This window comes from Musa acuminata, chromosome BXJ2-1 (genome assembly GCF_036884655.1).
Source record: "Musa acuminata AAA Group cultivar baxijiao chromosome BXJ2-1, Cavendish_Baxijiao_AAA, whole genome shotgun sequence".
In the NCBI taxonomy this organism is placed as follows: Eukaryota; Viridiplantae; Streptophyta; class Magnoliopsida; order Zingiberales; family Musaceae; genus Musa; species Musa acuminata.
In genome coordinates this window covers 6871852-6884479 of record NC_088338.1, presented here as the reverse complement: position 1 = coordinate 6884479, position 12628 = coordinate 6871852, and the positions used below count along the sequence as shown (strand labels likewise).

General features: G+C 37.5%; 1 protein-coding gene across 2 annotated transcripts; it reads right to left on the bottom strand.

Moving 5' to 3' along the window:
* Positions 1–2741: 2741 nt before the first annotated feature.
* Positions 2742–12154, bottom strand: LOC135598674 (C2 and GRAM domain-containing protein At1g03370-like). Of its 2 annotated transcripts, none has more exons than XM_065092851.1 (9): positions 12036–12154; positions 8922–10190; positions 6966–7148; positions 6522–6805; positions 6321–6437; positions 4933–5195; positions 4519–4687; positions 4133–4405; positions 2742–3642 (listed from the first exon to the last, which is right to left on the bottom strand). In XM_065092851.1, exons 2-9 carry the CDS (start codon positions 10072–10074, stop codon positions 3439–3441), a joined length of 2646 nt encoding a protein of 881 aa, XP_064948923.1. In that variant the 5' UTR covers positions 10075–10190; positions 12036–12154; the 3' UTR covers positions 2742–3438. The 2 variants fall into 2 exon arrangements, with proteins under 2 accessions (XP_064948923.1, XP_064948922.1); XM_065092850.1 differs by lacking the exon at positions 12036–12154 and adding an exon at positions 11048–12029.
* Positions 12155–12628: the final 474 nt, after the last annotated feature.

Here is a 12628-nt window from a genome sequence, read left to right as displayed (position 1 = left end):
TAGCGCATCTAAATGGGCCAAGCTCCGTGGAGTGGACCAGCGGCCCATTGACGCTTGATCGGTTCGGAGCGGTCGTTACTGATGCCGAAGCGAACCGAAATTGATCGGTTCGGTTCGTTGATTAAACCATTCCTTTAATTGAATCCCACGTTGGAAGTATTGACTTACATAAATAATACTCAAAAAAGTTATTTTTTGTAATTGAAAGCATATTAAAAAATAAGAACATAATTATATCTTCTTCTTCGTCATTAATAGTAAGCAACACAGAATCTGATGGCACGTTGTTGATGACCGCAAAAGAACACGACTGTGCAGAGAGGAGGAGAGAGACATGATCAGTTCACATAAACCACAAGATACAGTCCACTGTACACGGACATACAATAACAGATCGTCGCTGAAACGTCGTTCTTGGCATGAGCACGATGCATACGGCGACCGAGATCCTACGATCGGGACTTCAGCCTGCTAGCCAATTCGGACAACCCGGAGCCGACGGAGCCGGTGGAGGGGCGGAGAGAGCTCCGGTGGAGTCTGCAGCGGAAGGATCCGGCGTGGGTGGTCGGCGAGCACAGGCAACTGAACCTTTGGCTCGATTGTTTGGTGAGGACCGGCCGGCGATCTCCGTGGCTGGGCGAGCTGATGGCCATTGAGTCAGTCTTGGCATCCTCGACTTGTGATCTCTCGATTATCTCGTCGTTGCTGGGCTTCAATTCTTCGGTCGTCATTTAGGATCTACTCAGCATAAGGAAGCAGTCAAAAAGTAGTTAGTACTAGTAGGAGTGATGGTGCATGAGAAGGAAGAAAGAGCCTATGAAGCTTCCTTCCTTCATCAATTGGAATGTAGATTGCAGTTGCAAGAGCTTGTTATTGTGCCATCCATGGCAAACTGACATGCTTTAGGAAGACATGTTCCGAACGCATGAACTGAGTTCCAATAAGATCATCTACTTAGCATAATGAAGCATTCAATAACATACGAACGGAGCTAAAATACATGCAGCAGCAACTTTTCATGTCCAAGGAAGATTACACTTCGACTAACATATTGGAATGATTAGAAACAAGATATGGAAGGGACAGAAGAGGTTAGGTTACCAGGAATTCTCTCGAGGGGGTGAAGAGGAGATGGCAATCTTTCGAGTGAGGACTAGAAACCAAATCAAAGGGCCAATTAAATGAGAAGCTAAGATCAAACATGGGCCTCTACGACCACAAGCTTGTTATATCCTTCTGAAACAGAACCTGCTGCCTCTAAGCTAAAACTTTCAGCCTGGAAACACAGATCTTTGCTTGACCTCTTCTTTCGGGAAGCAGAATTTGATTTGAACCGTTGGTTAGGAACTCAAGTAACACAAAAATAGGCAATGTGGTGTCTACGACTCCGACATCTTCTCATGGCCACAAGATCACCAACTTCTTCCACTCATGGTATGTGAGATGTCCACCGCCACCAATTCCATTCGACGAAAGGACAAGCAGGATACGATGAAAAGTGAAGATGATGATTCTCTCGATGCTTTTGAGTATGGATTGTCGGTTCGAGTATCAGACCCACGTACGTGACAAACTTCGAATCTGATGTATGTACGTATATCGACTTTTTAAAATATTAAGTAAAAAATCAATTAACAACTTAGCTTTTCATAAATAAATAATACTAACTTGAATTTATACAATCAATAACTTGTTTTTGAGACCTTATGAATGAAAGATTACTCCAAATTGATATGTTCTATGATTACCAAAATATCAATTTGACACCTTAAAACTAGAGCTTTTGCATACATACATATATATATATATATATATATATATATATATGTATATATATATATATATATGTATATATATATATATATGTATATATATATATATATATGTATATATATATATATATATGTATATATATATATATATATGTATATATATATATATATATATATATATATCTAAAAAAGATAAAATGATTGGGCTATCTGTATTTGGAGAACAGGAACACAATTCCAGAGTGTTTTGGTAGGGAAATTGTGATGAGAGAATTTGTGAACTTGATCAAGAGATCATCAACCTCATTTCTCTTGGGAATTATATTTTAGATAATCCAGCCAGCAAGACAAAATATAGCTGTGAGATGCAATTTAGCTTCTGTCAGAACTTAGAATGTGATAGCAGAAGAAAGAGGTTAGTTTGCCGAGGGTTGGAACAATGTAAAAAATTAGTGCAAAATGGAACATATGTTTTAACAACCGGAAATCAGCACTGGTGAGCAATTATATTTTTATGAGCATGATAAGACCCTAAGGTCTTATCGTCAAAAAAAGAATAGAAAAGAGAATGATCATTTCAAGGGTATCGACATGATAAGACCCTAGGGTTTATCATAACAAACTGGAATAATATTTCAGTGATTGATTGATTCATTCAAAGAAAGTCAATAAACAAACAGAGTCAATAAACAACTGGACTAAACAGACTTCAATAAATATTATTCAACCCTTTTTCAAACTATAAAAAATATTTTCAAGGAATAAAAGAATAGTTGATCAACAGACTTCAATAAATATTATTCAACCCTTTTTCAAACTATAAAAAATATTTTCAAGGAATAAAAGAATAGTTGATCAAATGGTAATAGACAACCGAGAAGGACTTCGATGTATATCTAATTTATGCACAATAACGTGTACTAAATGTTAATGTTTTCTTGTTTCCATCACATATTTCTCACTTTCATCTTCAGCATAAACTAAACCTTGCTTAAAGCAAATTTCTCACTTACTTGCGTTTCAGAAAAAAAAATCATGGTACATCATATAACACAATAGTATCAGAGATATACATGGAATTCATATACTCTAATGACACCTAAATTCATATACTCTAATGTGTAGCCGCAAGTTGGTTTTCGCAGGCAAAATCAGGTTTCTTTTGTTTCCTTCGGATATATATCGTTTAAACAACTGTTCTCTTAGCATCAACAATCAGCATGTGCCACAATTGTCTCAATCGATCACAGTTCCAGCTACAGTGCACCAAGGGATCAAACCAGAACTTCACTGGAATACTCATCCTCCATTTATCCTGTAAACATATCTTAGTGACAGGTTTAATCTCGTAAGCATATCCGAGTTTCAAGACAGCAAGATTGATGTCATCTATGAGAACGAGGAGACAACCGAAGATGATCCATGACACCCAATATATTCTAGAGTCCTTCCTGCTTTCAGTCTAATTCAAGTCCATTAGTCAAAACACCCAAGATCCTCTCACCGTTGCTAGAAAAGAAATGTAGCTGTCTTGGTTGTTTGCTGATCTAACTTCAAATACCTCCAAATTCAGCAGATAAATTAGCAGTGAACCATATTGAATATCAGATAAACATGCAGCCTCTTTGAAGTCTAATAGTATCAAAATTAATGGGCTCAGCTAATATCACAGAATCTGGTTCCCATCTTGTAGCTCTTTCTCGACTTGAGAAAATATCTCTTTGAGGCGAAGAGAAGTATCAGTAATTATGTTCTTTGTGATCTTCTTTCGGTGTTTAGTACTTTTCAGCCAAGCAATTCCCAGGGATGCTTGAACACTGCATCCCTTGGATACAGAGGGAAGATCCTCTATCCGGTATTTCAGTAGAAGCTGCAAAAACAAGAAAAAGAAAGGTCATATTTTCACTAAACTGAAACTATAATTAGTAAAGTTTTTTCACAAGACACTCATATAAGTGGTTATACTGCAAAATAAAAGACAATCAATAGTTATATCCTGCAACATATCATATTCCACTAAAAATTTTCAATGTGTCATCTTCTATTTCCAATTTCTATAGTATATTCTCCAAATATGCCACAGTGCACATGGTTTTCTTCTTCAACCTCTTCCTCTTTGAACACTCCTGAAATTATTGAGGTACACAAGACTGGCTAATTTTTCAAATGGTGAAAGGCTGTTTAAAAGAAATCGCAAAGCTCACACAACAAAAGAAAAGCATACAGGATACAAATAGCAAAGTATAAGAGGTGTTTGCAATACGCATCCCAAACTACTCACAGACCAGTAAACTTCCATATCAACCGCTAAACTTCAAAAATGCTAAGGATGAAAATGACAGGATCGCTGAGGCACATACACTGAAACAATCACCAAGTAGGAGGTCTTGGAGAGAGACAACCTCTTCTACAATCCATCCATTTCTATTAGGCAAGGGATACTTTTGCTGAGTGCTGGTCACTTCCCCTTCAAAACGTGATAAATTACCATCGAATTTGTAACCGATTCGCCTCTGCCATACATCAAGTTTAACTGGTTGCCATTGTGTGGCTGAATAGTCAAGGCAACCGACTTTCTGCATAATCTTCTGTTCCAATGGGCCTCCTTCAAATATATTCATTACAAAACTAGCCTGATAAAGCATCAAACAGCATGGTATTCACTAAAAATATTTTTGTTTTTTTATAGAAAACACGAATTTGGTCCAATTGGCAATGTCCGAGTTAAAAAAAAAAAAAAACTCACAGCCATTGGAAGGCCATCAGCATAGATCTCAAACGTTTTGACATCTTCAAATCCCAAGCATGATCCACTTTCTTCACTTTGAAAGTGTTTTGCTTCAGATTCTTCTTCAACAAGTTGCACCTTCTGCTCAGGACTCAAAGATCTTGCTTTCCACAATGCCATGGTTGTCCTGTCAGAAATGAGTTATTCCAGATGCAAGCTTTGATATGCCAATATAAAGTTGCAACTGAGGAGGACTATATAGATCTAGGAGTTGTGAGTGTACCTCCAAAACAAATGACATCAAATAAATAAACAAAAGAAGTCATAGCTGTTTGGGATTACATTAAAGAAAAATGTCCATTAAGATTCATTTGAGCAGTTAGTCTACAAGTTGTACCAATAGTATAAAACAAAGAAACTACTAACTAGTACCTGCTGGCTACGTTGAATGAGACGAATGACTGAAAATGAAATTTTAATCTTCCATCCTGGTCTATTTCTTTTGCTCCATGCTTTGCATCCATACCTCTACCTTGCCATAGGACTATAATCATAGAAGGACTACCAACATTTGCCAGAGATGGCGGAATAACTTGGATATCATCAATGTCATCCCAGAGAAAGAAAAACTTGGTCTTGTGTCCAAATATATTCGTATAAAACCCGATAATTCTTGAAGAAAGGAAAAGCCGACCCTGCAAAAATCCTATGCATTTAGCTGCTCAAGCATCATTATTAAAACATTTAACAGAACTCTAAAATACACAACCATTGAATCTGAAGAAGCTAAGTAGCAGTTAGAAAAGAAGTACAACCTTTAGTGCAATGGACTGCAAACTTGATAGCTGGATTACATATATCATTGCAATGTGAAGACCGATTTATCTCAATACCCAACATGCTGACAAAAATATTGAGATAGGCTCACTTTTATTGGACATGTCAACAATTAAAATGAACCTTTTACTCAAAATGGATACGACACTTGGACACAATAGTAAAGTGAATGGTTCTCATTTTATTTACCCATTAAAAAAGAAAGAATGTTCATGTTATTTTTTATGTAATTTCCAACTTATATAGTTGATCAATATGTTCTCCTTATGTCTATCCATTCCTCTTGTTTTTCATTTTAATATATGGATGGGGCTTAAAGAGCAAGTAAAGGTGCATTTACATTTATATTTCCATTCCATTCCATTCATCTTCATCGTCCTATATAGCTTAGTGTCCTAAACACGATCCATCACTGGCAGCTTAAACTACTCATAGTTCTTCATAGCACATAGAAGATTCCACTTGTAAAATACATTTTGGCTACTCATAATAATACTTCAGGATTAATGGAAGATTCCATTTCTACTGTACATATACTAGCTGCTCAAATTGAGCTGGTTCCCATGGATCCAGGACTGCTGCTAGCCCAGTCTGGGCCTACAATTCCAGAACATCCAATTCAATGACTCCATTTGGACAGAAAAGGATCCCAAATTCTGATGTCGCTTTAGATTTGGTTCCTGATCTTCTGAACCTTGCATATGTCACACAAGCGAATAGGCTAGTATTATATATACAGAAGAGTTAAAAATTAGAGACTGAGAAGCAACACACCTTAGTGATTTGTGTTAGCAATTATATAAATGTATCCATGGTGGGTCCAACCAACAAGTTTTCCATAAATTATATTATGGATACATTCTGAAATACATAACCATCAAAAACTTTGAGATCAATAAAGTTCCATAATAGTAAATTGACACAGAGTGTACCAGTGCTAATTTATTAGCTAGATCAAGTAACATAAGGAAAACATAAAGTACCTGTAAAGGCATTTTGCGTTTCAGGTGACAGGAAAAGTCATTAATGAGAAATTCTTCTTGTGGGAGACCAAAGAGCTTCTGGAATGCAGAATTTGTTTGAGGTGACCGCAGATTTATCTACATATTTAACCATCCGATACCTAAGCCAGAAGACATGAAGAATCACAAGAACAGTGTCATCATACTGTATGTGTTTTTTACCTTCTTGCCGACTTCTTTCTCCATTTTTGTTAGATAATCTGTGACAACACCGTTGCCCCTTGAATTGCTCAAAAAAATCCTCAAACGCAACTTAGACTGACATGCTTGAGCAAATTTTCCTTGAAGAGGAATCCAGATATCAGCTAGTTTTGATAAATTAGATTTCACAAAGTTGACTTCTGCATGACCAAGAGATATAGCCTCATCCAATGGTCCATCAAAATCATAAACCGCCACCTCCATTCTAGATGGAGGATCATCCATGGCATCGAATTCATATATCTCTGCAGATCCAACAAAGTACGAACAATTATAGGAAGTCCACTGTATCAAGATCTATATACCAACATGAAAAGTCAGTAACAGAAATGTATATGCTTCTTTCCAAATCACTGCAATTATCCAAATAAACAAAGTGAAAGAAGTGGTATTTCACCAAATTACCATTCCATACTGGATTTGCTGCTTGGAACTTAATTGTGCTTGTCTTTGTTTTTCCATTGCATGTAAAGACAACATAGGGATCAGAGAACCCACATGAATATGCACCTCCTATATTGCTTCCCTCAATCAATGCAACAGTTAGCAACCAACCATCTCCTTGTGCTTTAACCCCATGATCACTACCTGTGCAGAAAATGCAGCTATTTAATCAAGCAACTGAAGAAGAAAAACATGGTTCCTTTAGCAGGAGAAAAAATAGATAAAGAAACCAAGATTCTGAAAGTCTCATCAGTGGAAGTTAAAAAGTTCACAACTACACTTTGAATTTGCAGTAGGTGGCAAACTCAACTACTAGCCATGTTTGGATGGTGGACACTACCTTGTGTTACAGCCTTAATATTCTTAAAAAACTTAGTTTATCTATTGCTTTATGCAGATTGTGGCAAAGTTGTACAAGAGAACTTACTTTAAAGTGAATCTGCAAGAAATCCTATTTTATATCTAATGCTGCAGGTATATTACAAGCAATGACTCCATGCTGGTCAGCATGGGTTGGTATGTCCCATGCCAAAAAGGTTTCTGCATGTGCTCTTCTGATCCATACAAACATATACCTAAGCCAAGTCTTAACATACTATCAGCAAGCTCTCATACTACAAGACAACAATCCTTAATTTTTAGCAAAGTTATATTGTTGGAAAAAAATTTAATTTATAACCTTCCTGGGCAATTATAATAAAATACTACCCATTCTCCAACTGATAAATTATTACATATTTGAGATGACAATTAACCGACCACTAGTTTGCTTTTCATTTCTTTCCTCTCAATATACTCTCAAGTTCGACTTCATATCAGAGACACAGCAAAAAAAAATCCAGGCATTACACACAAATCGAGAATGTTAACCCTACCATATCTCAATGCATGGAAACAGTTAGATTATAGAAATAACATATAAATCTGATCATGTATTAAGATCTGGTTAAAACTAAATAATACATTGCGAAAAGATTTATATGCCAACCGTATTGTCCACTATGGTCCACGTAGCTATAGGGCATAGATCAAACCATTTTGTCCGATCCAGTTGAAACAAGTAATTCATTTTTTTAATCTTTTTAATCTCTGGTTGAAAACAGTTGTCAGCAACTGTTGATAGCCTCCCATTTTCCCATCTCTTTTCTCTGGCTTGCAGCCTCCACTGCTGATGTTGTCACCTTCTCCTCATTGTTGTTACATCTTGTTTGTTTCACTCTTCTCCTTCTCCTCCTCCTCCGGTTCCTCCACACCACCACCACCACCACCTCCTCCTCCTCCTCCTCCTCCTCCTCCTCTTCTTTTGGCCAGGCCCACCTCAGTTGGCACAGGGAATACAGAAACATGGTATGCCCCATCCGGGGATCAGTACAGTTTCCAGATCAAAATATTAAACCCTGCATTATGAAAGCAAAAAGGGTGGTTAACCGATTATTACCATTCCTCGGAAAATTTTGATAATTCCCAAAACCTCATTAGTATCTCCATTGCATCTTCCCAATCATCTAGTTTCCACCATTGCTCTTGAACCATCTATGCTTAAATTCACACCTTAGGTGCTGCATGACTCGTCACCTGCTTGCTACTTATATATTTTGCTACAGAATCTACTTATATATTTTTCCACAGAATCTACTTGAAAGTCCATCTTCAGAACCTACGTGTCATTCATATACCAGGGAATTTGCTAATAATCTTTAGGCTCAGCAGCAACAGGAAGTTATACTTAAGGCCTTAATTTCAATCTAATTCTTGATCTGTTAGCAATATTCTAGCACAAGCATAGATCAGAAACTCAACATATATAATGTTTGTTTTGATTATTCTTCACAGAAGCTCCTCAATCAAGCATTTAAGAGACAAAAAATAAAAATAAAAATCATTCCTGAAAAAAATGTGATGGATTACAGGTCATACCATTGTGTTTTCTGGCACGCAAAAAACGTCCTATTACTTCTAGAACATATTGCCCTTGAAGCGTCAAAACTGCAGACACTAGAAGTTCTGTGAAGGAGTCAGGCAAATCAAGTCCAACAAACTCAAGCCCCTGAACCGTGCCAGGTTTGGCTATTAGGATGTGAGCACAGACATATAATCCTACAAAGAGAGAGAGTAGAACTGTAAAATTACGGAGGAACTGGAATGCCAAGCCCAAACTAGACTCCCGTTTTATCTCTGGTAGAACCAAGTTTTTCTCTATGCTGCAAGAAGAGTCATCCAAAGCAACTGGTTTAACATGCTTGGAAAGAATGTCAGCAAACTGGGCAAAACTCTCTGTAAGACCTTGCTTTGCTCCACTTTCAATCATGCCTTTCATCATTGTACTTTGAAGAAAGTTTAAACGCCATGATATAATCAAATGTGATGATTGATTAGCTGATGGCAGCTGAGGCCCAGGCTTTATCAAATAGAGGATCTCTGTCTTAAAATAGCTACCACAAGGAACATCAGGAATGCTTACGCTTGCTAAAACTGCAAACTGTTTTCCATCTGCATTCAGATATGTCTGCTCCTCTGTAGCTCTCACAGACTTGATCAGTTTAGTTGCAGCTTTTGTGTAAGTCAGCACTCTCTTTAAACTACTTTCACCATTAAGAAGCCTCCACGGTTCCCTTTGCAGATCTGTAGTTCCTTGAAGCTCTGCAAAAGATTTCCTAACATTTGAATCTGGTGAAAAAAGAAGGGAGTTCAGATCACCTGGTGCAATAGCGTAAGATTGATCAAGTAATATTCCACCAGGTAGATGCCCAGGCATATCAGACCCGAGACATTTTGAGGCCATAGTTTCCAGTAGTTCCTCGAATTTGTTCTCACATGGTACATTGTCAGCTGAGTCAGCACATACATCCGCTTTCGTAGATGTCCCTTCTGACTGTTCTAAGGAATCAAGGTCCCTATTTTCAGCTAAAGGAACAGATTCTGCATTCTTCCCACGGAACATCTGAGACAATAGCTCAACAAAAGATGTTGTGTTTGACTTATTTTCCTTGGTAGCTCTAGTTTCTTCAAGATCCATCAAAGAAGATGAATCAATTTTGCCACCAGAAGTACACAAAGGCGCTTCCCTCATCAGTTGGGAGGTCTCTGAACTTGATGCAAGATCACCAGAAGGTGCTTGTGAGACAATAGAAGATTCATCCAAGATAGTATTTCTAGGGGACAATTGTATGGTGAGACAAATTTCCCCTACAAGTGGGACAAATTAAATATTTAGTACCATTAAATATTGCATATGCCTGTGCTAAAAGAACTACGTCATGGTACAAATTTCTATCTGATCGTGAGGACATCGAGTGAAAATCATTATGTTTTGAGATGAGCCAGGAAAGCTTAAATGACACCATTTATACACTTAATCTTATCAATACAATGAAGATTAGAGAACTACCAGACACTAACATCTGCATGTGTCGGGTTATCCTTCCCCTGTTCTATTATTTTTCTTCTAACAAAACAACCAAAGCTGGAGCATGTGCTGCTGAACTTGCTAAAACTAAATCTAATTTACCGATTGAAACTGTAAATGGAGATCATTTTTTAATTGTTGATCTACAATTGTTTCATTTTAAATGCAAGATAAACAGATAATAGTTACTTGATTAATAAATGCATATGTTTGACTAAACATGTGCAATAACAACTAGTACAGTTATAGGTATTCAGTAAAGAAAGAACATTTGTATCTGGAATTCACAAAAACCATTTCATGATCCATTTTCACTATATATCATTTACAACTTTGGTCGCCTAATATTTGCCTCTTTTCATTCATCTACGATATAGAGACTTGACACGGTTACAAGCTATCAAGAACATCTGAGCATTTTAAGAAACTAAATTCATACAACTAAACGAGTGAAAAAGAACTAATATCCAGGGCCCCACATGTTGGAACCTGAACCAGGAACCAGAGAATCCATATGTAAGCCAAGAAAGGGAGGAGAGACATGATCAGGAGAGGGAAAGCTGGAGCTAACTAAACTGAAATAATTCCAGCTAGAGAATAACATCCATAGAACAGAGAAGGATAATCGGCATATTACCCCTTTTTTTGATCTTCGACTTCTTATTCTTGGGTTGCAGCTGGTACCAGGCCGTCCCCAGGGATAGGTTTTCAGCGTCCAAGACCTTCAACAATGACACCTTCACCTTCCCCAAGAAATCATTATTAAAGTACTTATCTTCGTTGAGAACTGAGACAGTAAGCTCTTCACTGAGTTCCCCGACAAGGAAGCTGAACTTTTCATCCCAAAAAGGGTTCAAGTTCTTTTTGATGACCTTAGTTTTCGCCCTACGACCGCCAAGCTGCAATCTCACATAGGGATCACATGACCCATTCATATTCATTACAGGAAGACCACGGGCCTCAATGACGTGAACAAAAAGCTTCATTTTAAAGAATATGCAGGAAGGAATAACAATTCAACCCAACCACTAATCGATTACGTACAACAAATTGGATTCCAAGCATAAAGACGAATGGATAGAATAAACAAGATATAGCGACAGAAAGATCTCACATGAATAGAGGGGAGGGAAATCCAAATTTTTAGCAGTTGAATAAAAAAAAAAAGTAATTGGAATCTTAATGAGACGATCAAAATGAAAGAATAAAATCAAAATGAAACAGTAATTGGGGGACTCTAGAACCCTAATTTGCCTGCCTTCGCATCCGATATCCGGGGAAAAAAAGACAAGGGGGCGAGAATAAAGCGGAACCACACAAGGCAGCGTCGAGTTGGAATTGGAATGAGAAATGTTTTTGGGAATCATGAGAAAGATGGGAACGAGGTGGATCATCTACCGTCACCGTTTTACGCATCGAAATCTCGCTACGACTGAATTAATGTACACAAAAAAGGACCGTCTCGCATCGAAAGCCCACGTGGAGTCCTCGAAGATCGACGCAAGGCATACACGAGAGAGAGAGAGAGACTTAGGAAATGGGAATTCCCCACCGCGCTCTTCGGATGCTTGTAGCAAATCTAGAAGCACAATCCCTAATTCAAGAATTCGGGCATGAATCCATACCTGTAACAGTCTATCTCGCCCCGGCTTCCCGCGAAGTCATCCTCGCCCTTTTGTATCCAATCGACCGACCGAGGGAGGATTTATTGCATCCAATAGGTGGAACAACGCGTGTCGTCCAATTAGTTCGTCCGGGGTTGAATCCGACTGACTACTTTTGACGCTGGCGTAACTGTAGACCGCTCGCTTTTTGCCCAATACATGTCAGACTTTGGTTGGTTGAGTTCGTTCGTACCACCCACGATCTAAAAGAATAAAAATATATTTCTCTAAAAAAATTATAACTAATTTTCTTATTTGTATATTATCGCTTTAAAGAAGTAGACAATATTAAAAGGTTCGTCTATAATGCAGTCTTTATATATTACTTATAAGAAAATACAAATTGGTTAAAGAATTATTTTATAAAATAAGCCGGCTCAACATATTATATGACATTATGTTACGTCTTAAAAGCATGACCCATATTTGAATCATATATTTATAGCGTTTGCGGTGTATCAAATCTCTTAATTATGCATCATAATAAGACGCAACGAAAAAGAGAGGAACAATTAATTGTGGCAGAAAGTGTCCAATATCGAGATACCTTAATC

Excerpts from the sequence above, each read along its gene's own strand:
- LOC135598674 (XM_065092850.1), bottom strand. The coding sequence starts at position 11,396 with ATGAAGCTTTTTGTTCACGTCATTGAGGCCCGTGGTCTTCCTGTAATG. Across the intron at positions 7,149-8,921 it reads GCGTGCCAGAAAACACAATG|GTAGTGATCATGGGGTTAAA; the intron begins GTATGACCTGTA and ends TTTTCTGCACAG. Across the intron at positions 6,438-6,521 it reads AGAAAGAAGTCGGCAAGAAG|ATAAATCTGCGGTCACCTCA; the intron begins GTAAAAAACACA and ends TTAAATATGTAG.